This window comes from Nycticebus coucang, chromosome 12 (assembly GCF_027406575.1).
Source record: "Nycticebus coucang isolate mNycCou1 chromosome 12, mNycCou1.pri, whole genome shotgun sequence".
Lineage (NCBI taxonomy): Eukaryota > Metazoa > Chordata > Mammalia > Primates > Lorisidae > Nycticebus > Nycticebus coucang.
In genome coordinates, this window is record NC_069791.1 from 95,512,778 (window position 1) to 95,538,174 (window position 25,397).

General features: G+C 48.3%; 2 protein-coding genes across 8 annotated transcripts in view; one reads left to right on the forward strand and one right to left on the reverse strand.

Moving 5' to 3' along the window:
- The window catches only part of MYH11 (myosin heavy chain 11), a 124,891-nt gene extending 108,473 nt beyond the window's left edge, over window positions 1–16,418 (forward strand). For 2 of the 4 annotated variants that reach the window (XM_053556361.1, XM_053556362.1), the window contains 14 exons: window positions 577–681; window positions 769–921; window positions 1,152–1,400; window positions 3,237–3,449; window positions 3,748–3,960; window positions 4,187–4,348; window positions 4,748–4,876; window positions 5,423–5,511; window positions 5,849–5,972; window positions 6,551–6,759; window positions 7,918–8,026; window positions 8,112–8,284; window positions 12,439–12,477; window positions 15,675–15,851. In XM_053556361.1, coding sequence (XP_053412336.1) covers window positions 577–681; window positions 769–921; window positions 1,152–1,400; window positions 3,237–3,449; window positions 3,748–3,960; window positions 4,187–4,348; window positions 4,748–4,876; window positions 5,423–5,511; window positions 5,849–5,972; window positions 6,551–6,759; window positions 7,918–8,026; window positions 8,112–8,284; window positions 12,439–12,469 — 1,959 coding nt within the window. In that variant the 3' untranslated portion in view covers window positions 12,470–12,477; window positions 15,675–15,851. Of the gene's footprint in view, window positions 1–576; window positions 682–768; window positions 922–1,151; window positions 1,401–3,236; window positions 3,450–3,747; window positions 3,961–4,186; window positions 4,349–4,747; window positions 4,877–5,422; window positions 5,512–5,848; window positions 5,973–6,550; window positions 6,760–7,917; window positions 8,027–8,111; window positions 8,285–12,438; window positions 12,478–15,674 lie in introns of all 4 variants that reach the window. The other 2 variants (XM_053556359.1, XM_053556360.1) reach the window with 1 other exon arrangement.
- A 1,719-nt stretch (window positions 16,419–18,137) lies between these two features.
- The window catches only part of NDE1 (nudE neurodevelopment protein 1), a 28,725-nt gene continuing 21,465 nt past the window's right edge, over window positions 18,138–25,397 (reverse strand). For 3 of the 4 annotated variants that reach the window (XM_053556365.1, XM_053556363.1, XM_053556364.1), the window contains 4 exons: window positions 23,361–23,540; window positions 21,780–21,871; window positions 20,193–20,344; window positions 18,138–19,042 (listed from right to left, as the gene is read on the reverse strand). In XM_053556365.1, the coding sequence (XP_053412340.1) occupies window positions 18,949–19,042; window positions 20,193–20,344; window positions 21,780–21,871; window positions 23,361–23,540 (518 nt within the window). In that variant the 3' untranslated portion in view covers window positions 18,138–18,948. Of the gene's footprint in view, window positions 19,166–20,192; window positions 20,345–21,779; window positions 21,872–23,360; window positions 23,541–25,397 lie in introns of all 4 variants that reach the window. The other variant, XM_053556366.1, reaches the window with a different exon arrangement.

Sequence of the window (25,397 nt, forward strand, 5' to 3'; positions counted from 1 at the left end):
ATCCTCACTGGCCATGGGGCAAGATGGAGGCTGGGCTGGTATCTCCAGGAAGACCTGCCCAGAGACACCAGGGGCTGGAGGGAAAGGCATTCGAGAATGTGTAGAGCGCCTCTTACCTTTAGGGGTTTTCATCTTTGGTTTAGGCCATATGGGTCAGTGAAAGTATAGAGAATAGGGGTGAGAAAGAGGGTGCTGGAAGGTCCCTTGGAAGGTCAAGTGCCATCCATAGTGTCTGGCTGGACTCTCAGACCTCTTGCTTCATCTTCACAGACCTTGGCAGGGATCCAGGATCCATCCAGTGGGCTCAGGGTCCAGTCAGTGCAGTTGGGGCTGTAACAGTTTCTTAGAACCACAGGTCTAAGGCCAGGGGCTCCAACTTGCGGTGATGGACTTCCTTTCAGGGCCACAGGGTTATCATTGGGGTCCCGTACCTCATCTGTATTTTCTCAATCAGCGGACACCACAAGTCCTAGCCCATGAGGATACATGGTGTGTTTTGAGTAAAAAGGGCTCCTCTCACTTAATGAGGGTCCTGTTCTAGAGGTTTTGACCCAACCAGTCTCTCTGTACCCTCAGAATGAAGTGGAGAGTGTCACGGGGATGCTCAATGAGGCAGAGGGCAAGACCATCAAGCTGGCCAAGGATGTGGCATCCCTCGGGTCCCAGCTCCAGGATACGCAGGTGAGCATCCCCACACACCATCCAGGAGACCTGGGGTTCAGCCTTCCTCTGGAGGGTCCCTGGGACCTCTGCGTGTCCCTTTCGTAGGAGCTGCTTCAAGAGGAAACCAGGCAGAAGCTCAATGTGTCCACCAAGCTGCGCCAGCTGGAGGATGAGAGGAATAGCCTGCAGGAGCAGCTGGATGAGGAGACGGAGGCTAAGCAGAACCTGGAGCGCCACATCTCCACCCTCAACATCCAGGTGCCTGCCCCATGTCCTGGTTTCAGTCACGGGTCCCCTCAGCTTCTCTGGGATCCCTGCATGTAGGTCAGGGGCTCTGAAGTTCTATGGGTGGTGAGTGCCAGAGGCCACAGGCCTGGCTTGCTGGCTCCCCCTGCTCTTGGGTTTCTGCAGTGAGGAAAGGTGGGGGGAGACAGGGAGGGAGCCACTCACGGCCCTCCTCTCACCCACCCGGGACGCTGCCATTTCAGCTCTCTGACGCGAAGAAGAAGCTGCAGGACTTTGCCAGCACTGTGGAAGCCATGGAAGAGGGTAAGAAGAGGTTCCAGAAGGAGATTGAAAACCTCACCCAGCAGTACGAAGAAAAGGCAGCTGCTTATGATAAACTGGAAAAGACCAAGAACAGGCTTCAGCAGGAGCTGGACGACCTGGTCGTCGATTTGGACAACCAGCGGCAACTGGTGTCCAACCTGGAAAAGAAGCAGAAGAAGTTTGATCAGGTGGGCCCTGGGGTATTCACTGTTCTCAGACAGCAGCTGGGGGAGCACCAGGCATGGCTGCTGTGTGTGTCCAGGTCCCATATGCCCTTTCTTGGAAACAATGGAAGACAGTCTTACCGTTCTCTGGGGAGACCATGAAACATTAAGGCTACAGGTCACAGTGAGGGCAGTGAAGAAGCTCGACAACTATGACTTTTTTAGGTGCTACCACCATGACAGCCATCGGCATGTGCAGTGATGCCATGGTTTCTAGCCCTGATAAGGAATGAGGTTCATTTACTTTACTCACTCGAGGAGTATTTATTAACTGCCTGTTGAGTAATCCACGTAATTCAGTTTCTATCCTCTAAACACCACTTTTCCTCACGTTTCACGTACAATTTCGAGCCCATACTAGAGTTTCAAGAACTGCCTGCTAGGTGGCTCCTGTAGCTCAGTGAGTAGAGTGCTGGCCACATACACTGAGGCTGGCAGGTTTGAGCCCAGCCTGAGCCTGCTAAACAACAATGACAACTGCAACCAAAAAATAGCCGGGCTTTGTGGCGGGCACCTGTAGTCCCAGCTACTTGGGAGGCTGAGGTAAGAGAATTGCTTAAGCCCAGGAGTTGGAGGTTGCTGTGAGTTGTGATGCCACAGAACTCTACCAGGGTGACATAGTGAGACTCTGCCTCAAAAAAAAAAAAAAAAGAACTGCCTGCCAAGCCCGGGATTCAGTCATTAACATTTTGCTATATATTTTGTATCATATGTTTCCTTATAAGGCAGAATACCTATCCATTGTGTCTTATCTTTTGGGGTTATGTTTCAAAGGAAATTACAGACATCTGCACAATTCCCCCTCCACACTCAGCATTGCATATTAACTTGAGTTCATGTTTTAAAAATAATTTGGCTTCTTTTGAGCTAAAATCTACATACAATGACATGCACAAATCTTAAGTGTATACTCCCTGAGTTCTGAAAAATGCATATGCCCATATGTGACCCAAAATCCTAAATATCAATTTTGAATATATGTTATTCATATTTAATAAATACAGTTTCATTTACAAGTGACTCAAGGTTATTCTAAATATAGTGCAGTGAAGTATCCTATTTATACACCGTGCAGGATTTTTTGTGTTGACTGTGCAGTTTGGAGATCCCTGTTTCTTGTCTGTCCCTGCTAAATTCTGGAAGTCTGAGTTTGGGATGTTATGATTTATAACACACTGCTCTTTCTCTCTAAAGAGATTAACATCAGTGTGGAATGTTCTTGGAGTTGCTTTAGAGAGAAAGAGCAGTGTGTTATAAATCATAACATCCCAAACTCAGACTTCCAGAATTTAGCAGGGACAGACAAGAAACAGGGATCTCCAAACTGCAGATCTGTGAGATAGCCACTCATGGCCATGGAACAACAGGCGAATTGGCCTCTGGCAGGACTAAATGTCATTCTGATCTCAGCAGCAGTATGTTCTACTGAACACGGCAGCTTTACTGGTTTCAAAGCACAAGGATCTAGCTGATTATTTTTTTCTTTTTCTTTTTTTTTTTTTTTTTGCAGTTTTTGGCCCGGGGCTGGGTTTGAACCCACTACCTCCGGCAGATGGGGCCAGCGCCCCACCCCTTTGAGCCACAGGCGCTGCCCTCTAGCTGATTTCTGGTTCCGCATAGGATTGATCTAGAAACCAGAAAGTGAGAGTATTACATACTACTTCCACAGCTCATCTAAATCACATATCTGCACCTGGATAAATGTAGAGGGCCCAAGGCTTCTTCCTCATATTTGCAATTCAGGGATGCTGAACTTTGGATATGCCTACGAGTCACCTCTGGTCTTCTGTTGTGTTCTAGTTGTTAGCCGAGGAGAAAAACATCTCTTCCAAGTACGCGGATGAGAGGGACAGAGCTGAGGCAGAAGCCAGGGAAAAGGAAACCAAGGCCTTGTCCCTGGCTCGAGCCCTTGAAGAGGCCTTGGAAGCCAAAGAGGAACTCGAGAGGACCAATAAGATGCTCAAGGCCGAAATGGAAGATCTGGTTAGCTCCAAGGACGATGTGGGCAAGAACGTAAGTGGGTCTACTGCCTTTGCCATCCTGTTTCAGCCTCTCCCCTGTTTGCCAGTCTGTGTTCAGAGACTCTGTCTTGGGAAGTGACGATGAGGAATGGAGGCGGCTCCTAGGCAGGTGCAAGGGGCGGGGACAGTGCAGAGGGCAGGTCTGAGCTCTCAGGGGCTGCCTCCACTCTGGACACACATCTGTGGGGGACCAAAGCCATCTCTCAGGCCTAACGAGCTGCCTGTGCCTGTGGGTTTCCTGACCATCTCCATGACACCAATCCTCATGGTCTGCTCGCCCTATCTTCCAGGTCCATGAGCTGGAAAAGTCCAAACGGGCCCTGGAGACCCAGATGGAGGAGATGAAGACGCAGCTGGAGGAGCTGGAGGATGAGCTGCAGGCCACCGAGGATGCCAAACTGCGGCTGGAGGTCAACATGCAGGCCCTCAAGGGTCAGTTTGAGAGAGATCTCCAGGCCCGGGATGAGCAGAATGAGGAAAAGAGGCGGCAGCTCCAGAGGCAGGTGAGCCCTGCAGGGGAAGGACCGGAGGAGGGTCGGTGGCCCATTTCCTTCCTGCTACCACTGTTCTCGGGCCATGTGGAGACCGTTTTCTCCTCTGTACCTGGGGCTGAGCAGCCTGCCACACAGGGCGTTGTGCTGGGGAGGGAACTCGGCCAAGTGCTGAGGAGCAGGGTAAGGGATTTCCTGGGGCAGCCAGCAGCACACACCTCTCTTCCTCCTCACTCAGCTCCACGAGTATGAGACGGAACTGGAAGACGAGCGGAAGCAGCGTGCCCTGGCAGCTGCGGCCAAGAAGAAGCTGGAAGGGGACCTGAAAGACTTGGAGCTTCAGGCCGACTCAGCCATCAAGGGGAGAGAGGAGGCCATTAAGCAGCTTCGAAAACTGCAGGTGGGTGATACCCTGCGCTTGGGCACAGCTCCTCCCAAGGCTAGGGAAGTTGGCAGAGCAGGGTCCAGGAAGCAGGTGCACCTCTGTGTGTTGGTGTCAGCTGAGCTGGGTTTCCCCCCACTACCATTTAGGTTTTGGTGGCTGTTTCCTGACCTGGATGGGGCTCTGACTGCCCTCAGGTCATAACGGGGCTCAGCTTCTCAGGCAGGTATGCTGAAACCGTCTGCAAGAGTGGCCCCAGATAGTCACTGCTCCACCTGAGGTTGAGGGCAGTGCCCATGCCAGGGAAATTTCTCTGTGGTCAACTGCAAAACCCCCCAGGGCTCAGAAGACAAGCTGGGCAGCAGGACTGGGGTGATTGAGGGCATCTTAGCTCATCCTTCCGGTTGACTCACGCAGGCTCAGATGAAGGACTTCCAGAGGGAGCTGGATGACGCCCGTGCCTCCAGAGATGAGATCTTTGCCACAGCCAAGGAGAATGAGAAGAAGGCCAAAAGTTTAGAAGCAGACCTCATGCAGCTACAAGAGGTAAAGCCTTTCTCCTGCTAGGAGCAGCACTTGGCAGCCTAGGTCTGAGCATCCACAGATGGGCGGACCCCATAGTGAGAGCATAGACAGACACATGCCTTTCTCCTCGCATGCGTTCATGTGGACCTCCCCTGAGCTCAGAGGAGGAACGTGCATGTTCAAGAATGGCTGTAGAGGGCGATGCCCGTAGCTCAGTGGTAGGGCGCCGGCCACATACACCGAGGCTGGCAGGTTCGAACCCAGCCTGGGCCAGCTAAAAGAACAATGACAACTGCAACAACAACAACAACAAATAGCTGGGTGTTGTGGTGGGCACCTGTAGTCCCAGCTACTTGGGAGGCTGAGGCAAGAGAATCGCTTAAGCTCAAGAGTTTGAGGTTCCTGTGAGCTGTGACATCACGGCATTTTACTCGGGGTGACAGGTTGAGGCTGTCTCAAAAAAAAAAAGAATGGCCTTAGAGGTGTGTGGCCTGGTGACAAGAGCAGGGTAGACTCTTGGGGCTCAGCTGTTCCCTGGCAGATCATTCCCTGGTCCTTGCCCCCCAGGACCTGGCGGCGGCGGAGAGGGCACGAAAACAGGCGGACCTGGAGAAGGAGGAGCTGGCTGAGGAGCTAGCCAGCAGCCTGTTGGGAAGGTAGGGGTTGTCCCAAACTCAGAGGACGGGGGAGTGCTCCTTCCACCTCAGGTGCATGACGGCAGAGCCCTCAGCTCAGCTCATGCCAAGGGAGGTGAAGCTTCCTTCTTCAGGGTCTTCTCGTCCCTATTTAGGTTGTCACTTCCATTTATTCTGAATGGAGGTGGAAGGTGGTGAAGCATCAGAGAGGAAGAGGACTGGTCCAGATCCCAGTCCTGGGTACCCACTTCTGGGCTGTGTGACTCAGTCTCCCTGTTAGAGAATGGGGATTCACTCCTCTAAGGAGAGAGGGAGTTTTCTAAGCTGGGCATTTTCCACCATGGCTACGCTTCCCCAGGAACACACTTCAGGATGAGAAGCGGCGCCTGGAGGCCCGGATCGCCCAGCTGGAGGAGGAGCTGGAGGAGGAGCAGGGCAACATGGAGGCCATGAATGACCGTGTCCGCAAAGCCACGCAGCAGGTGAGGGCGGGGAGCCTCACGACACAGCAACTCCACCCAGCTCTCTGCTGTAGCAGGGTCTGGTGCCAGAGTCAGGGGCTGGTTCAGTGACATGTGTTGCAGCTTCTTGCATGCAGAGGGAGAGGGGAGGGATCTAGACAGTAGGGACCCAGGGAACCCCAGCAGCACCCGACCTGCTGTCTTCAGAACGTGTAGTTCCAGCTCAAGCATCTCATTTGTCATCCAGGACCTGCCTGGGATGTCCCTGGAGCATCCCAAGGGACAATGCCTTGTCCCCAGCCTAAAGCCCTGACCTTTAACAGTGAGCCTTCAGTCAGTGACTGTGAACGCTTCACTGGGGACCACTGTGTGATCTGAAGCCCCTCATGGTGGGGTCCAGGCATGTGGCCAGACGACTCCAGGACAGGGAGGACAGCATGGCCCCTCACACGGCCTGGGTGGCTCTTGAGCTGAGTCTCAGAGGATGAAGATGTAGGAGGGACTCTGGGAGAAGCAGGCTGAGGCTGGAGGCAGCCACAGAGGCTCGTGGTCTCAGTGCACTGCCCAGGGCTTTCCCAAGCCTGTACCCTTCTCCCCAGGCTGAGCAGCTCAACAATGAGCTGGCCACAGAGCGCAGTGCAGCCCAGAAGAACGAGAGTGCCCGGCAGCAGCTCGAGAGGCAGAACAAAGAGCTCCGGAGCAAGCTCCAGGAGATGGAGGGGGCAGTCAAATCCAAGTTCAAGTCCACCATTGCGGCACTGGAGGCGAAGATCGCACAGCTGGAGGAACAGGTCGACCAGGAGGCCAGGTATGCAGGCTCAGAGTTCCAGGCCCAGCTCGTTTGTTGGTGACCAGTTGGGGGGACGTTAGGGAAGTCAGAGGATCTGAGAATTGGTTCTGGCTTGTGGGAAAAACAAGCTAAGTGCTCCCCACACTGTAGGTGTGACTACACCAGAGAGGTGTGCTGGTGCCTGGCCTAGAGCAAGCGCTTAAAATATGAGCTGCTGGTTGTGTCACAATGTCCTCATGACATCAGCCAGCCTTCTGGGGAGCACATGTGGCTGTCCCCAACTTCAGTTTGCAGGGTCATTATGAGTCCAACCATCACCCCATTGGGCACACACAGGAAGGCTTCTCCTCTTAACTATGAGCCCATCTAGGCATAAGGTCACAGCACATCTGTGACCATCAGATTCCAAGGATTCTGACTCATTTTTTTCATAGTAGTGTTTTTTTGGTGTGTGTTTTTTTGTAATTCACATGCCCTGCAACTCACCTATTTAAAGGGTACAGTTCAGGCTGGGCACTGTGGCTCATGCCTGTAATCCTAGTACTCTGGGAGGCTGAGGTGGGTGGATTGCTTGAGCTCATGAGTTCAAGACCAGCCTGAGCAAAAAGCGAGATCCCGTCTCTACTAAAAATAGAGGCAAGAGGATTGCTTGAGCCAAAGAGTTGGAGGTTGCTGTGAGCTATGATGCCATAGTACTCTACCCAGGGCAACAGCTTAAGACTCTGTCTCAAAAAAATAAAAATAAAGGGTACAGTTCAGTGGCTTTCATATAGTCACAGGTGTGTAAAATGATCACTGCCATCACCTTGGGAACATTTTGATCCCTTCAAAAAGAAACCCCAAACCATACATCGAATCTCCTGTTTTCCATACCCACCCCCCAGTCCCTGGCAGCCACAATCCATTTTCTATCACTATATATTTGCCTATTCTGGACATTTGATACAAGCAGAATTTCACGACATGTAGCCTGTTGTCTGTCCTCTTTCACTTACATGTTCAAGGTCCATCCGTGCTGCAGCATCCCTGGCACCTTATTCCTCTTAGTGACCGAATCCTGTCCCACCATCTGATTGGGATTTGTCACTGAGAGCGAGTTACCGTGTCCAGCTGACACTCGCGCTGCAAGCAGTGCCATTCCCATCTGAAACCACCTCTGTTTTCCCCACTGTGCAGAGAGAAACAAGCGGTGGCCAAGTCGCTGAAGCAGAAAGACAAGAAGCTGAAGGAGGCCCTGCTGCAAGTGGAGGACGAGCGGAAGATGGCCGAGCAGTACAAGGAGCAGGTAGGCTGCCCGGCCCTTCCTGGCTCCTCCTGAACCCCGGGGCTCCCACGCAGCCTCACCTGACCCTCTGCCCTGCCCATGACAGGCAGAGAAAGGAAACACCAGGGTCAAGCAGCTCAAGAGGCAGCTGGAGGAGGCGGAGGAGGAGTCCCAGCGCATCAATGCCAATCGCCGGAAGCTGCAGCGTGAGCTGGATGAGGCCACGGAGAGCAATGAGGCCATGGGCCGTGAGGTGAACGCGCTCAAGAGCAAGCTCAGGTGAGGTGCCTGTGGCTCAGGAGGCCCTGACTCTCATGTGAGGAGGGGAGGTCTGGGGTGGGGCTCCTGTCAGTTGGTGTCCACAGTGAGCCATCAAATCACAGCAGATGGCTCCTTGTCCCCAAAGTCCTCACTTCCTTCATGGCTGAGCTACTGTGAGGTAGGCACCAGAGCCGGCCCAGATCAGACCAGGGTCCTGCAGTGAGGAGCTTCCTTTCTGGTTTCTCGAACATCATCTCCCATCCTGTCCTCACAGGGATGAAGAGGAGGCACTCTGGAAATCATTTCTTCATTACATTGACAGATGCAAAACCCCTCCTTTCCTGAACATTCTCTGCTCCTCCTTTCTGGGCTGGGTCACTCTGCTGCGGGGCCATCCTATGCCCTGTGGACTGCTTAGCAGCACCCCCGGCCTCCACCCACACATGCATAGCCTCTGTGGACACTGCAATGTGACCACCAAAAATGTCTCCAGATGCTCAGAAATCCCCTGGGGTGCAGGCTGAGAACCCATGCCCTCTCTGGAGGGGGTGCTGTTCTCGCCTACATTCCTGGTACTTTGGGGTATCCCCTGGCTCCCCAGTCCTGCTTCCTCTACCATGTCCACCTGCCCCAGGCTGCTTCCCAAAGATCTGATCTCCAGGCTTCCCATCTCTCCATCAACCCTTGTTCTTCTCTACGATCTCAACAACTAGGTGGGCGATCTAGCCTCTTGGTTCCTTGACCTCCTTGGTCATCTCATCACCCCCACAGGCATGACCACTGCCCCTGGTCAGGCATTTCGTCATCTGCCCCACAGGGTCTCCACATCATCGGTCCACCCTCCTTTCCCAGCTCCAAGCCCAGGGCTGGCCATGAGGTCACCCCTTTCCCCTCCTCAATCTCTGGTACTCCCTCCTGCGCTGCTGTATTCACTTGGCGAAAACACAACCCCAGTAAAGCCCATTTTCACTGCAGCGCAACAAGGCTAGAGACACAGTGCCTCCCAAGAAGTGTGAACTTGGAGGGGGCTCTGGTGTTCCCTGGACCCCTCTCCCCCCTCAGATACTGGCTTTTCACCATCCCTCTTAAACCTAGCATCACTCTTGTGCCGTCTTCACTCTCAGTGGGTGACCTTACTTCCTATTTGATGGAAAAGCAGGAGCAATCACAAAACTCTGTGCACAGCCCCTCTCCCCATCCCCTACACCTGTGCTCCGTCTTCTACTTGTCCCCATTTCTGTCCAGCACAGAGGCCAGTGCCTCCACCGGACCCACCGCTCCCCTGGTGGACTTACACACATCATTCCAGAAATCCTGCCCTTCCTCTGCCATGTTTTCTCTTTTGTTTCATCAGCTGGGAAAACCTCTTAGCTCCATTTCCCTGCTGCCCTTTACCACAAAATACCATGAGAAAAGTTGCTAGAGGCCCCTCCTCCCATCGCTCCCCCAGGCCACGGCCACAGATGCCCACTGACTCAGACACAGCATGCAGTGTGACCCATCACTCCTCCTGGTCCACATGCTTTCTCCTCTGGGCTTCCAGACACCCCCTCACCTGGATTCCCTCCCTCCTTTTTGGCGGTCTCTCTCCATCTCCTTCACCAGTTCCTCTGGTTCCGCGTCTGGAAACCTGCTTGCCAGGGGACTGCCCCAGGGTGCCGTTGAGGTTCTCTCTTCATCTCCTCCCTTCCCATGTGATCTCAACCAGTCTCATGGCTTCAGAATTCTACCTACAGCTAATGACTTCTCAGTTCAGATCTCCAGCCCAAACTTCTGCCCAGATCCCCAGGCTCCCCTGAGGTTCCCGCCTGGATGTCTGATGGGAGCTGCGCCCCAATCTCTGATTGAACCTTTTTACTCCCAAACTGTCTCTTCTTCACAGTCAACTCAGCGGCTTAGACAACAAACCTCATGTTCATTCTTTAGGTTTCTCCCTCCCTCGTGCCCCATATCCAATTTGTGGGCAAACCTGGTATACATTCCCTAAAGAAGACTGTCCATCCAGAAGCCAGCCATGTTGGGCCACCTTGGCCAAGCCACTCTCATGCCTCATCTAGAGAATCACCAGCACCTCCTCCTCGCAGACAGGCCCCCCTTGTAGTCTATCTCAACCCAGCAGCCACAGGGATCTATTTAAATGAGGTTGGGTCCCTTCTCTCCTTTGCTCAGAAGCCTCATGCAGAGCCAAAGCAATGCCCTTTCCAGTGGCTGGTCCCACTAGGCCCTACTTGATCTCTGTCCACTGCCCGCTCAGGTACCCTGCCCTCTCTTCACACGCTACCTCGGGGCCTTTGCACTGCCTATTCTCACTCCATAGAACGTCTTTCTCCTGTTCTCTGCATAGCTGGCTCCCCCCCTCCCTTCAGGTCCATACTCAGAAGTCACCTTGTCTAAAATTTCCCACCTTGCTCCCTCTAATTCCCTTTTCCCTTCTCTACACATCACCGTGTAACCTGCTTCTTAGTCTACTTACTCATGTCATTTACAGTGTGTCTCTCTCTCGGCCTGCAAGCCCCCTGAGCACAGACGCTTGGGTCTGTTGATCCGCCCCGTGACTAGGACAGTGCTGGGCACAGAAGGAACCTGCAGTCATAGAATTGTAGGTGATGTTATCCTGGCTTCAGTCACTCTCACATCGTCCTAGTCATGGGCCTTCGCCCCTCACCACCTGCACAACTGTTGATTTTTTTTCTTTGAAATGAACTGTTTTACTCATACATTTAATTGCAAATGAAACTTATCACTCCTATATTTTAAAACCAGCATCACCTGTATTGTTAGCTCACATCAAAAAATATATATAGCAAAAATAAAACAACTGTCAAGTTCTAGCTACCGTGGCCTCAAATTGATTACCGTGACCTGAAAGGCTGCTTCTCAGTTAAGAAGGGAGAGACAAGGAATATTAGCACCAAATAGATTCCCTTGGACACAATCAGACTTATTTAAAAAGAATTGGAAAGGAAATGATGTTCTCTGACGTTCTCACTGTGTAGATCAGTTAGCTGACAGTGTGCCCTGTCACAGCCTTCTAAAGTCACCTGGGGTACTGGCTCCAAACTTTGGGAACCACTGGATGAGACGGGGAAGAACAAAGCCCTCTGAGAAAGAGAGGAGAGCAGCTGGTTCAGGGGGCCACGGCTTCAAGGAGGAGCCTCATCCCTGCAAGATGAGGCCGGATGTGGAATGGAAACAGACCTGACTTCTCAAGGCACGGCAGGGGCCTGGGAGCAGCTCCCGGGGTTGAGGGCTCAGCAGAGGACAGCTATTCTCTGTGAGATATTCTCACACAAAGAACCCCACAAATGTGCTCTGCTGGCCACTGCCTGCCCCTCAGCTCCTCCTGAGGGGCTAGGCCTAGTGGTGGAGACACAGGCACCCTGGCTTTCTACCCCACTGCTATCACTAATACTTTTTCTTGGGTCTTGTGATGCTTTTAGCACATAGGAAATATCCCCTACATCTGATCCTTCTTGGGAAGTTCAGGCTAGTATGAACAAACTCATTTTTGCCAGCCCCCAAATGAACACATACACAAAATGGTGGAAGACCTGCCCTACCTCCCCTTTCTTTGAGTCTTCTGGGTGCACAAAAACATAAAATTAGGCACTAGAGTATTGAGAGAGGTTTGCAAACCTAGCTAGCTCCTCAGCCAATAAGCAACTCATGTGGCCCAATCAATCTCAACAGAAGCCCTCTCTAAAACCTGGCCCAGGTACCTACCACTTGCCACATTGCCAGTTGCCTCTGAGCTGCGAAAGGTGACCTGCCTTGACCTTCTTGATAGAGGTACAAAAGCTAACAAAGACCATGTAATGAGAATGTAGGGAGTAGCAGCTTGCAGGCTCTGTTCCCACACTCATCTTTTGGACTATTTTGCACAAATAGCTTTTCCTTCCCAAACGGTTTTGCAATGATGGGATGTACAGGAGGCTCTTAAGCTCTGAAGGACAGTTTTATTTTTAATTTAAAACACTGCTTGTCCTTGGGTGTGCCAGCCTGGCCAAGAGCTCTTGCCTCACATAGATGCTTCACTTGCTGCAAGATTGGCTTAAAAGTGCCTTTAATTATTAAACTGAAGCAAATGCCTTTAATGATTAAAAAAAATGCTTAATCAGGTTCTTTCCCATATGCCAATGGTAACCACCAGGGACTCTCTCTCTCTGTTTCAGAGGGCCCCCCCCCCAGGAAACTTCGCAATGACTCACCAGGTACCATGGACTTCAGCCTCACGACTCCTGTGTGTTATGTTCAGCTTCTATTTCTTTTCTGCCCAGCACCCCTCTACCCCCATTTCCTAAGCCTTTGAAAACTTCCACGAGGTTCCTGCAAAACCTGAAGGTGTGAATCTCTTAGTTCAAAACTGTCTTTCATCAAAAAACCAAGATCACGATGAGTAAACCTCATCTCTTGACCCATTCTCTTTCCCTCCTCTGGGGCAGCGCATGTGACAATGGGCACCCAACACCATGCCTTTGGCACTGCGTTCTGAGGAGATGTTAAGAGGTTTTTGTGTGTGTGTGTGTGTGTGTCTGTCTGTCGCTTGGATTTTTCTTACCTTGGTGCCTAGAGCCACTCTTAATGTTAGGACACTTGGCAGTGCTGTCCCTCCTCTGTTAAGACACCCCACTGAGTGAATGTGACACTTCCATAATCTGGGTACTTTCCTGGAGAAGGGAATTAGCTTCCATTTGGCTGGCCTGGGTCACAAACCCAAAATAACAAAGCACAGGTTTGTAATAACTTGTCCTCCTATGATCAAGCTTTCGCAAACTTGCCTACAAAAGAAATGAGCTCATAGCGATGTCTTACAAATGCACGTGGCTTGGTTGAGGTCCAGCTGCTAACTGCATCCTCAGCATGGGAGGGTAGACACTGGCCACTGAGAAGCCAAGCATGGTCCTGGAAGAGCCTTTTCCAGAGGCCCACAGGCACCTATGTGTTCAAGGACTGGAGAATGGATACCTAAGACTTGAGGAACCACACAGGACCCTTCCCAAGAGAAAGTAAAGAGGCCTCTGCTTCTCCAGGATTTTAACAACTTTTTGTAGGTGACATTAGGCAGCAGAGGCCTGGTTCCTCTCACCCCCGTGGAGAGGCCAGACAAACCCTAGCTTGTGTTCATCTTTGCTTTTGGAGAATCTCAGCTTTGCTGTCGCTACCCAAATACTTAAAGCTGGATGAGGTTTGGGCAAGAGTTTTGTGTCTATTTCGGGGGGTGGCGGGGGGGGCGAGCAGATAAGTCTCCAGGACACTTTGAGCAGATTTCCTGCCAGCTCATTAGGATCATAGGATGAGCTGAATTATAGAGTTGGCTGGAGGGTAGGACCCACCAGTCACTGGGAAACTAAGTCCTTGCAAAACAGCAGTGCCCTACACTGTCGCACTAATTCTTGGAGCACCAGCAGTGCCTTGGATAAGTTCTCTAAGTCCAAGAATAAAATTCAAAATTTTCAGAATCAGACGCTTTGAGAAAATCTTTAGAGGAGCCCCTTATTTTCTGTAACAGATATATTTGGTCTCAACCTTTGTCTAGGATTCAAAACCAGTTCCTTCGAGAAAGGTACCTGAGCCAGGAAAGACTGCCTTGCAGGATGGCAGCCAAACAGGGGCCTGACAGTGACCCAGGGCACAATTTACTTTTTAGGTCAAGGCAGCACAGTGATCCCTTAAACTTTTCTAGTTGGCAAAGACAGACTCTTCCAAGAGGCAAACAGAGAGTGCCAGGAGCCCTGACGTGCAGGGTGGGTACCATTTCCCAGCCCTAGATGGCCTGGCAGGTTTCCAACCTAGAAGTGAAGGTGGAGAAAAAGCACCACATGTGGACACACAGGGAATCGTGCCAACTACTCTTTCCACCCTGAACTTCCTGACCCTTCTCTTTGACCTGGTCTTGGAAAACAGTGCTAAAGAAAGAATTTAAAGAATACTTCTGGAGAGACAGGATTAGAGAGTAATGGGGCTGGAAACCTAGAAGTTTCCCTAGGAGTATTCAGTTGAGAGTAGCTACAACTTTAAGTATTTATTCCTGATCGCTGTGCCTCGGGAAGCCCCATCTTCTATACCCAGAAGCAGGTGGGTTTTCCCAGCCCGGGTTTCTCCCACCCTCTGACCCCAAAGGCTCATGTTGGAGCTCCCCTTCTCAGCGATCATGAATCTCTGGGCCTTGCTTATGCATCTAGTCTTACCTGAGAGCTTCCTTTTGATTCAAGAATCGTTAACTGGGGTGGGCTCACCCTCGTGGCTTCTCCATCCAGCCTTTGTGTATGGAACAGGTTGCTTTTGTTACAGAAGTTGGCTTTCTTCTTAGACATCCCAAATGATTTGAGACTTGCCCTCTGGTCCAGGTCAAACAGGGTTAGCTGGCTGGAGCCCAACATGATTGATTATTTGCTGTGAGTGCTGAAAATAGTTAAGCATTGCTTCTAAACAGCCAAAGGCAGCTGCAGGTGGATCTGACTTTTTTTCCCTTTGACATAATCCTCCTCTCACCCATCCAAATTCTCGCTTCATATGACCAGCCCTTCCTGTGAAATCAGCGTAGGTCTGGGGGATAACTCAGAGGGGACACTGGGAAGGACCAGAGAAGCCAGGCAATGGGGACAGCAGGGACGTAAAGAGGGGTATCCTACTGGCTGGACTAAAATCTGCTTTGGATTCACATGTATAATTTCCTCTCCTAACAAATAGTCATATTCATGGAGCACCTAGTTTTATGCCGTGCATGGTGCAGACCCGTGAGGAAAAATTAGATGCAATCCCTGCTATGGGGGAACTCAGTCCAGGATGCTCCAAACCAGCAGGGGGTGCTGTCTCACCCTGGTTCATGCCACCTTCTTTCAATTAAAAACATAAAACCCTCTACTTATTTTCTTTATGAATTGAGGGCAAGGAAATGGAGAACACAGTATGTTCTTTCTCCTTCATCTCTGCTCCACTGGGTGTGAATAAAAACATGCAAACACAGAACCCTCCACTTGCCTTTTTTATCCCCTTCCCATTTGAAATCAAAGACAGAAGCAGACCAGAATCCAGTGGGTCATCAGATGACCCACCCAGACAGGGTGAAAAGCAGACAGGCGTGCTCTGAAAAACCTTTCCCCCTACTGCAGCTGATTAATTGTAACCAACCAAAGAGGGTCTGTACCTAACAAATGCAATCAGTGTGATCTAATTCTTTGTACCCTCAATGAATCCTACACAATTAAAAAAAACAACAAAAAAAAAATGTAACCAACGATACCTTAAGACTAGCCAAGATCTGTTGACCTCAACCTGAATATCTGCATTGCATTTGTTTTCAGTATGTTTGTGTTTTGTTTTCTGCCCCTTAAAAAAAGACTCTATTCCAACCTCGAAGGCGATTTCTTTACTAAAGAAAAACATGTTTTCTTATTAAAACCCACAGGCGAGGAAACGAGACCTCTTTTGTTCCTTCTAGAAGGTCTGGAGGACGTAGAGTTATTGAAAACGCGGATGGTCCTGAGGAGGAAATGGACACGCGAGATGCAGACTTCAATGGAACCAAAGCCAGTGAATAAACAACTTGCTAGAGTTTTGCACAACAGCAGGGAAAAAAAAAAGCAAAACAAAATCCAGCAGACTCTACTTAGCATTGTCAAAATCCATTTTCAAATTCCAAATCTCACAGACACCCTTCACACAATGAATATAAAAGCCACCACCCTGTATTCAGGGCCTAAATTTAAGTTTTTATGATGTACCAGATGACAAGAAAAACCAAAAAAGGAACCACAAACACACCTGCCCGCTCTACCAATGGATTATGTGGAAATGTTGAGTTCTTAGAAGTAAATATATCCACGGTAACCAGTCATTGGCAACTTTGTTTACATGAAATGGGGAGAAAGTCACCAAAATGGGTGCCACTGCCCCACACTCCCAACCCGTCCCCTAACCTGTATACCCTTCTGACTTCTGGAGTAAGGCCCTGGTTTGAGAATTCTTTTCCCCTCTCCTGGTTTCCACACCTCAGACACAGTTCACCCAGACCAAGTGCCTTCTGCAGTCACATGAATGAAAAAAGAGACACTGTTCCAATGGATAAGAGCAGGAACATCACACTGTTCTATATGCACTCCGATTGTACTTACGGACACTTGCACTAATAAAAGGTTATAAATCACTGAAATGCAGTTGGATTTTCTGTTCCGCTATTTCTATAGAGTAAAAGAAGAAAAGAGCTGGGTTCTTGTTTAATCCTTTGAAGTCAGGGTTTTGGGTTTTTTGTTGACAGAGACTCACTATGTCCCTCTGGGCTACAGTGGAGTGGCATCCTCATAGCTCACTGCAACCTCAAACTCCTTGGCTCAAGTGATCCTCCGGCCTCAGGCTCTTGAGTAGCTGGGACCTCAGGCAGATGCCACTATGCCTGGTTACTTTTCCTGTTTTTGTAATAGAGAGGGGGGGTCTTATTCTTGCTCAGGCTGGTCTCAAACACTTGGCCACAAGCAATCCTCCTGCCTTGGCTTCTCAGAGTGTTGGGATTATAAGCGTGAGCCATTGCACCCAGCCATAGTTATTCCTTTTTATTTTGAGACAGAATCTCACTATATTGCCCTCAGTAGAGTGCTGTAGTGTCACAGCTCACAGCAACTTCAAACTCTTGGGCTTAAGCGATTCTCTTGCCTCAGCTTCCCAAGTAGCTGGGACTATAGGCGCCTCCACAACACCCAGCTATCTTTTTGTTGTAGTTGTCATTGTTTTAGGTGGCCCAGGCCAGGTTCAAACCCGCCAGCCTATGGCTGGCGCCCTAGCCACTGAGCTATTGGTGCTGCCAGGCAGGGTTATTTCATAAATGGGAGGTGAAGTGAATTGCTTGAGATCTCAAGCCAGCAGAAGGAAGAGCAGAGATGCAAAGTGAGATTGTCTGAGAGGCTTCCCCAGCCAGGCTGGGAGTAAGTTGACAAGTGGTCGGCAGGCCACTGTCCCTTGCCCTTGAACTTTATCAACCAAAACTTACATATTCATAGGATATACACAGAAGATTTCTTTGTTTTTTTTTTTAAGTTAAAACATAAGACTTTGCCCAATAGGAGTCCAAAAAAAGGAGGCTGAATAATGAATATTTTAGCTTCTGCAGGATACATGTCATGTCAAATACAGTATACATTTTTTTAAATCATTTTTAAAAACATAAAAAAACATTCTTAGCATGGGGGCCATACAAACAGTGTGCCTGTCCTCTTTCACCTTGAGTGTTTTAGGCAGGCATACCTTGCAAAGGTTCTGGTCTACAGACTATTCCATATACCACCAACTCAGTGGAATAAAACAGGAAATAAGAAAACTAAAAAGACTTCACCATACAACCAAATGCTAATACACCTTGAATGATGTGAAAACATGTCCCAAATACCCTTCTAAAAAATTGACCTGAACAAAAATGTTTATAAAGCAGATTTCTTTATATATCGTTATTTAATTAAAAAATGAAAGGTGGAAGTTTCTCACCACACTATGAGCATGAGGACATACAAACATATGAAGCAGCCATTGACCACTGCCACAAAGATGTCAAACATTTGTTTCTCTTGATTTTATTATTCTTTTAAAAAAATATAAGTACATCTTTTACCAAGACAGGTTAGGATGTTTCTAGGGCACGGAACCCACCGCTGCGGCTTACTTCCCTATGGACTTTCAGTAGCACTTGAAAAGGTCTGTATTCAACTACAGGGAACTTTTGCTGTTCTCTCAGAAAATAACTTAGTAATAACAAAACGTAGGCCGTTAAGCCGTGCGCATGCTCCTTGTACTTGCATCTGACAGGTGTGGGACGGCAGTTCCTAACAAGCAGTGACGAGCAGACACACCGACAGGCTGTTGTGCTTTTGAAATCCTGTGTTCGTTTCTTTGACGAGGAAGCTTCCAACAAAAATCTTGTGTTTTAATCTTACTTGAAGGTCACCTGCTTACTTCATTATGGCTTTGAATGAAGTCCTGTTATTAGGGACTGCATTACCAAAGCGACTCTACCCCAGAGACCTCCAGGGTTCAGGAGCAGAAGTCACCCCCACACCGGGGCAGGGGACTTGGGAAAACTAATGGTTTAGGATTTACCTAAAGGGGACGGAGATTTCCCACTGACCCTGGTTGACCTGAAAATTACTGTGAAACTCAAATACACCTGAAAGGGAGGTAAATTAAAAAGACTCAGAGGTACACGCCCACAATTTAAAAAAGGCATGTGCCCATTCTGTTCTCCACTCCTAGACATGATTTCAGTACGCCATGAAACATCGGGAGATTTTGTTCTGGAAGATGATTCCAGCTGACTGGGGGATGGGGGTGGGAGACTCTGAGGCAGGACATTGAGAACACCTCTGCAGGCTATTCAGGACTCCTGGGTTAGCTCAGCATGAGGGGGCAGCCTCGCCACCCATCCCTGAGAGCCCCTCCTAGAGGGCCTTGTCTGTCCCTCTTAGCAGTGAGCACACCAACAGGGAGGCTGGGAATGATGACGTCTTTCACAGGGGCAAACAAACCCCAGGGGCCACAGCTGACGGCCTCAGTCATTAGCTTGGGCCACAAAGTGAAGTATGGTGACTGCTGGCTCTTACATCTCAAACTAACTTAAAAAAACAACTTGGTATATAAAGAGGGGAAGGAAGGTAACAACTCCTACACAAACACCAGGGGCTTCAGCTTCCACGGTTTTCCTAAAGCAACATCTTGACTACGCCCTGGGCTGACGGCAGCGATGGTGAGGATGTGTGTGAAGGCAGCTTCCCAAATTCCAGGCGTTTTCCCAACCTTCAGACAGAGCAAACCAAATTAAGCTGACACGACAGCTGTGACAAATCTGGACCCCAAAAGTTATAAGGGTGAATATCAAAGAGTCAGGAGCAGGACCTCACAATGTCTCAATTTTCTCTCCTGTGAAATGAAGAAAAGGACACTGGCTATCTGACCTTCAGATTCCCACGGTCGCACAAAAAGCCTAGTCTCAGAAGACCCTTTAGAAACATCCACCTCTTATTTGTCAATTCAAAACTTTAAAAAATAAAAAAAAACTTAAAAAAAAAAATCTACTCTTAGAGATCAGAAGTTATATGCCTGGCATGGAAAACATTCTGAATATTCTGTGTCCATCACAAACCCATTAAATTTATGTGGCTCAGGGTCCAGGGACATGGGGACATATCTTATAGAATCCCTGAATCCAGAAGCTGCCCCGATATTCTTTAGATAAGAAAATAACTGACACTGTTAGAGGCCAGATCTGTGTTTTCCAATTGGGTGACTGGTTGCAGAAATTTAGGCTGGCTAGAAGTTAGTGCCAATTTCCTAAAAGTTCTACAGATTTAAAAAGAAAAAAAAAAAAAAAAGAAAGAAAAAGAATCTTCTAGGGGAAACAGAATGATATTTGAAGCTTAACTCCCAAACACAGGACATTCTCATAGAATGACCAGGAGTCAGGGCTATAGTTAAAAATGATAAAAAGGGGATGGCGCCTGTGGGTCAGTGAGTAGCGTGCCGGCCCCATATATCGAGGGTGGCGAGTTCAAACCCGGCCCTGGCCAAACTGCAACAAAAAAATAGTCGGGCATTGTGGTGGGCGCCTGTAGTCCCAGCTACTTGGAAGGCTGAGGCAAGAGAATCACCTAAGCCCAAGAGCTGGAGGTTGCTGTGATCTGTGATGCCACAGCACTCTACCGAGGGTGGCAAAGTGAGACTCTGCCTCTAAAAAACAAAGATAAAAAGAGCACTCTCAGTGGCCCTTTGCCCAATCACAAGACACCACCTAATTCTGCCCCCAGGGAGGGGAGCAGAGGATAAAGTTAACTGAAATAATTCTGCAATTTAACAAACAAATGGCTATGGGTTAGGGATTAATTAGCATCTCCAACCTGAAGTAGGTAGATTCTTTCCGCTACTAAGGGGTATATCAAAAGGCACTGACCCTTTGTCCCCCAAAGGCACGCTGGTGTTGTTCGGCCGTCTGTCACCGCTGTCCCTGTTCTTGTTCCCCCGCCCCGAGGCTGGGCCACCTGTTCGGTTTGGGGACTGATCGTACACGAAGTTCCGGCAGGATGCAAGCTTGGACTCCAGTGCCTGGAAAGAAATGCACTTTATCTCTCAAGTTAATAGGTAAGAACTCTTCTCTCTCACTCGAGCACCATACAAAGAACCCAAAACCATGGCTCTCAAACTGGGATGTGCTGGAATTCCAAGGTGGGGTCCCAGAGGAATCAAATGGATCTCCAAGTCTTAGAATCACTTGCCGAAGATATTTGGGAGCTTCTTGGAAAAATCATCAACCTTACTGATTAATCCAACTCTTGTCTGTAGGAAACATGTAATCAACTTTCAGAATTATTCACTCTTGGGCCGGGTGCGGTGGCTCACGCCTGTAAATCCAACATGCCGGAGCTCATGAGTTTGATAACAGCCTGAGCCTGAGAGAGACCCCATCTCTAAAAAATAGCCGGGCGTTGTGGCGGACCCCTGTAGTCCCAGCTACTCGGGAGGATACAAGAGGATCACTTGAGCCCAAGAGTTTGAGGTTGCTGTGAGCTAAGATGCCAGTGGCACTCCACCAAGGGTGACCAAGGGAGACTTTGTCTCAAAAAAAAAAAAAAAGGAATTCTTCACTCTTTTATTTGCCTCACTAAATATGCACAGAGTAGCAGGAAATTTGAAGAAGGACTTGGCCTGATCCTAAACAGACCTGAAAGAAACCAAAAGACCATCCCAGGCTTCTCTGTACTCTTAACTGTACTAAATATGTAGAGACCTGTTCACAGAATAGAAAACCAAACAATCAGAAGCCAAAAGTAAAAACATAACAAGTGAGTCGCAAGCTTCTCTTAAGTGGCAGCTGTGAATACATAATAGGTAAGAACTTGGCTTGATGAGCCACTGGTAGGAATTAAATTATAGGCCTTCCAGGAGTCATTTTTAACAATAAAAGAAACAACTACAAAAGAATAGTTACTGCTTAAGCACAAAAGAATCCCTCCCTGTAATTAATATAAAACCTGAAAGACTAAATTCTTTGCCACTGCTTTTCAAGATTCTTTCTTAAAGTCCTTGAAAAATAAAAAATACTAAAAAAAAAAAAAAAGAGAGAGAGAGACAGAGAGAAGGCACTTTGTTTGTTTTTGCGGTGTTTAACCCACCACCTCCAAAATATGGGGCTGGCGCCCTACTCCTTGAGCCACAGGTGCCATCCCAGAAGGCATTTTATAAATGCTCCTCAGTTTTTTCAAATTAAGAAAACCCCATAGAAACCACCCTAGTCCCAAACTGCCTGCAGGAAGAAGGGAATAAGGAAATAAAGATACAACTCCAGATCAAAGGGAAGACTTGGATTCAGAGCTCTGGGTGTGTCTGGCAGGAACTCCCACAGGAAGCTCTAATGATTCCTAGGGATGGGAAAGGACCTATCACACCTAAGACTCAAGACGTCTATGTTATAGGAAAAAGGAACAGGTAATATCTTGAAAGACAGGTGAGGCATGACAAACCCCAGGAGGCCTGGTCTTACCCCCACTTTCCGCAGCAGGTCTCCCACAATGTTGAGGGCCGATATCCGGGCTGCAGGTGTGAGGGGGGTTCCTCCCAGGGAGTCGTCCAGGCCTAAGTGTGCAAAGGAAAGGGCATGTTACATACCAAGGTACAGTCCTAGGTACCAACGTCTCTAAGTTCGAAACCTTGGCGTAGGGGAGGGAAGCTGGCCCCTTCCCATAGACTTGGAGGCTGCCCTATTTCATTCAACTGTGCAATACACCAATAGCCTATCTGACATCCAGCTTTTCCAGTCCTTATCATGATGATATTAAACATTTATTTTTACATGTTAGTCTCTTTAAACAAAACCAAAACAAGTCCTTTGGGAAGTCTGGGGATGACATATAGTTAATTAACATTCATAGCATCTGTGATAAACCCAATACACCTGGAGAAGTGAACAGCTTCACAGAGTCCCCCCTCCCTCCTCTGAGTGGAGTCTGTGGCCCAGCAGCACCAGAATTAGGGGGGCACTTGGTACAGGCTTGGATCTACATTTGAACAAGACATCCTGGTGATCCTCTACATATGAATGTGTGGAAACCACCTCTAGTCTGGGATTCTTCAGATTTCAACAGTCTACTCTATTTGTCCCTAGGCGACGGTCTAAAGCCCAGGTAGTAGATGGTGGTGGAAGCCCAGCAGGCCACCCTAACTGCCTGGGTTTGAATACCAGTTCTACCATTCACTTGTGGTAAGACTTTATTGACTCAGAGCCCCAAACTCAATGGGGACCCCACTTGTCACATGAGCCTACAGTGAGAATTCAGTGAGGTCTTAAGTGTAAGCACTATGATCAAAGTGTTCAGCACACAGCAAACACCTAATGCAGGTGTCCTCAAACTTTTTAAACAGGAGGCCAATTCACTGTCCCTCAGACCATTGGAGGGTCGGACTATAGTTTAAAAAAAAAAACTATGAACAAATTCCTATGCACACTGCACATATCTTATTTTGAAGTAAAAAAACAAAACGGGAACAAATACAATTCACACCCCTTCATGTGGCCCGCGGGCTGCAGTTTGAGGACACCTGCCCTAATGATTGCCTATTTTAGTATTTGCTGTGAGCAGCCTGACTGGAGTCTCACAGGTAAGCAATCAGCAGAGGGGCTGGGGCCAGAGCTCAAATCAGTAAGTATTCCCTACAATGGCATGGGTTATGCTGAACCTAGTTCCAGATGGGTATGTTGCTAAACCCACAAAATGCTTTTTCCATTTTTTAAATTTCATTACCAAAATTTCAAATTTAGGAGGTATCATATTCAAAAAAAGGATTTCTGGGTTTTGGTAAAGAATGGACAGTGGCAGAAGCACAGTAGCCACTGTCCCCTCTAGATGGGGTTTTCATTCTCTACTTTGCCTCAGACCCCACTACTCCCTATTGCCTCACATTCAAAACATGCTTCTCATTTATCTCGATGCCCCTTCACCATAAACATCCTAGTTTCTTCCCCACTAAACAATCTGCTCCAAAGCTTTACACCCAGGACTCAGCACAGATTCTCATCTTGGAATGCTTCACGCAACAAAATCCTCCTGACTTCCAATCCCCGTACCACGTCTGAAGGTCCTTGGTGTGTTTAAACTGGAGCTGGGTGCCCGATGAGTGATGGGAGTAGACGGTATGGAGCCAGTGGCCTGCACAGCTATATCTGTCCTTTCAGCTTCCACTGAGCTGGGCAGGGGCGTCCTGGGTTTCTCCTGCTTCTGTTGTACAGCCAATTCCTGGCGCAAATCTGAGTTGGGAGAATGATTCAGACAGTTAAGTCCTTGCCTTGGGTTAGTAGGATGCAGGCAGGTTTGACAATAGATGCTGCTCAGGGACAAATACCAGGGTGAAAAACTCCAAGTGGAAACCCTGAGTGAAGTGAAACCCACAGGACCTTGCCTAGCAGGCTTGCAAAACTACAGGACTTCTTCCAAGTAAAAAACAAAAAAGTTAAAAAAAATTTTTTTTTTTTTTTCTGAGAGACAGCTTCACTTTGTCTCCTGGCCTAGAGTGCAATGTGTCAACATAGCTCACTGCAACCTCAAACTCTTGGGTTTGAGCAATCCTCCTACCTCAGCTTCCCAAGTAGCTGGGACTACAGGCATGTGCCATAGCATCGGGCTAATTTTTCTACTTTTGTAGAGATGGGGTCTTACTATGTTGCCCAGGATGTTGCCCTTGGCAGTGATCCTCCTGCCTTGCCTCCAAATGCTGGGATTATAGGCATGAGCCACTGTGCCTGGCCCAACTAAAGTCTAAAATTTAAAAAAAATGATGGCAGTGACACACTAATACTTTTGTTATTAAAAAAAAAAATACTAGCCTAGCAGTGTATATAGAATACTAAATACTAAATCAAAGCATGCTTCCTAACCTGCCCCTCATAAATAATCACTATTACATGCAGGGGATCTGTCCAACCTTTTTTCTTTGCATGTTCAAACATATAGTTTATATGTATATCTATTAAGCATAAAATAGGAATCGTTTTTATTAAGCATAAATGAAAACACGCAACATCTGTCTATGACTTATTTTCCCCTTCACTGGTATGTCTTGGCAATCTTTTGACTGCTATACACTGTTCACTTGTTCACTATAACAATAGCTTAACATTCCACAAAATCTATGTAATTTATTCAACCACTTCATCACATATGGGCATCTAGGAATAATTACCTTTTTTTTTTTCCAGACAGAGTCTCACTATGTCACCCTCGGTAGAGTGCCGTGGAATCACAACTCACAGTAACCTCAAACTCTTGGGCTTAAGCGATTCTCTTGCTTCAGCTGCCCAAGCAGCTGGGACTACAGGCGCCCACCACAACGCCTGGCCATTTTTTTGTTGCAGTTGTTTAGCTGGCCCAGGCCAAGTTCAAACCCACCACCCTCAATGTATGTAGCTGGCATACTTTTTAAACTCAGAGAGTTATACTCTATAATCCTCCTTCCACTAGCTACACTTAAGAAGCCAAATTAATGTTATATACAATTAATTAGAACTTAATAAAAAATATCTCATAGGTACCCTCTTATTAACCTGAAATAAAAAAATAAAAAACCCCTTTATACACCCAAACTTGGATCATTCATCAATCAATGTCTTGTTACACTTTGAAAGCTCCTCTGGAACTGGCAACCTCTAAAGAGCAGATGCTGGCAAGGTTTCAGAGTCCTACGCCAAATGTATCAGTTGCCATCAAGTCACAAAAATAATAAGCTAGAAATCTCTCCCAGAAAACCCTCCTCCTGAGGATCAAGCCTATTTGGTGTGTGTGAATTATAGACCAGGGAGCATCTTCCCTGAAATGAATTCTGTAGTACCCCCAAATAAGGGCTTAATCTGTGATTAAGCTATTTAATGCTTAATCTATAAATGCTATTTCTATAAATACCCTATCAGGGGTCTTTACAGGGTTGAGCATCTGAAGATTTCTAGCACCAGGCAGGGACCAAGGTGAGATCCTACCTGGTGTGGTCCCTCTTTCTTGGACTGGACGGCCTGTGTGCACAGCAGGGCACAGATTCCCAGCAGATGTGACCCGGGCAAGGCTATGGGATGAGATGTTCTCAGGTAGAGTGAGGAGACAACACTGGTGGAGAT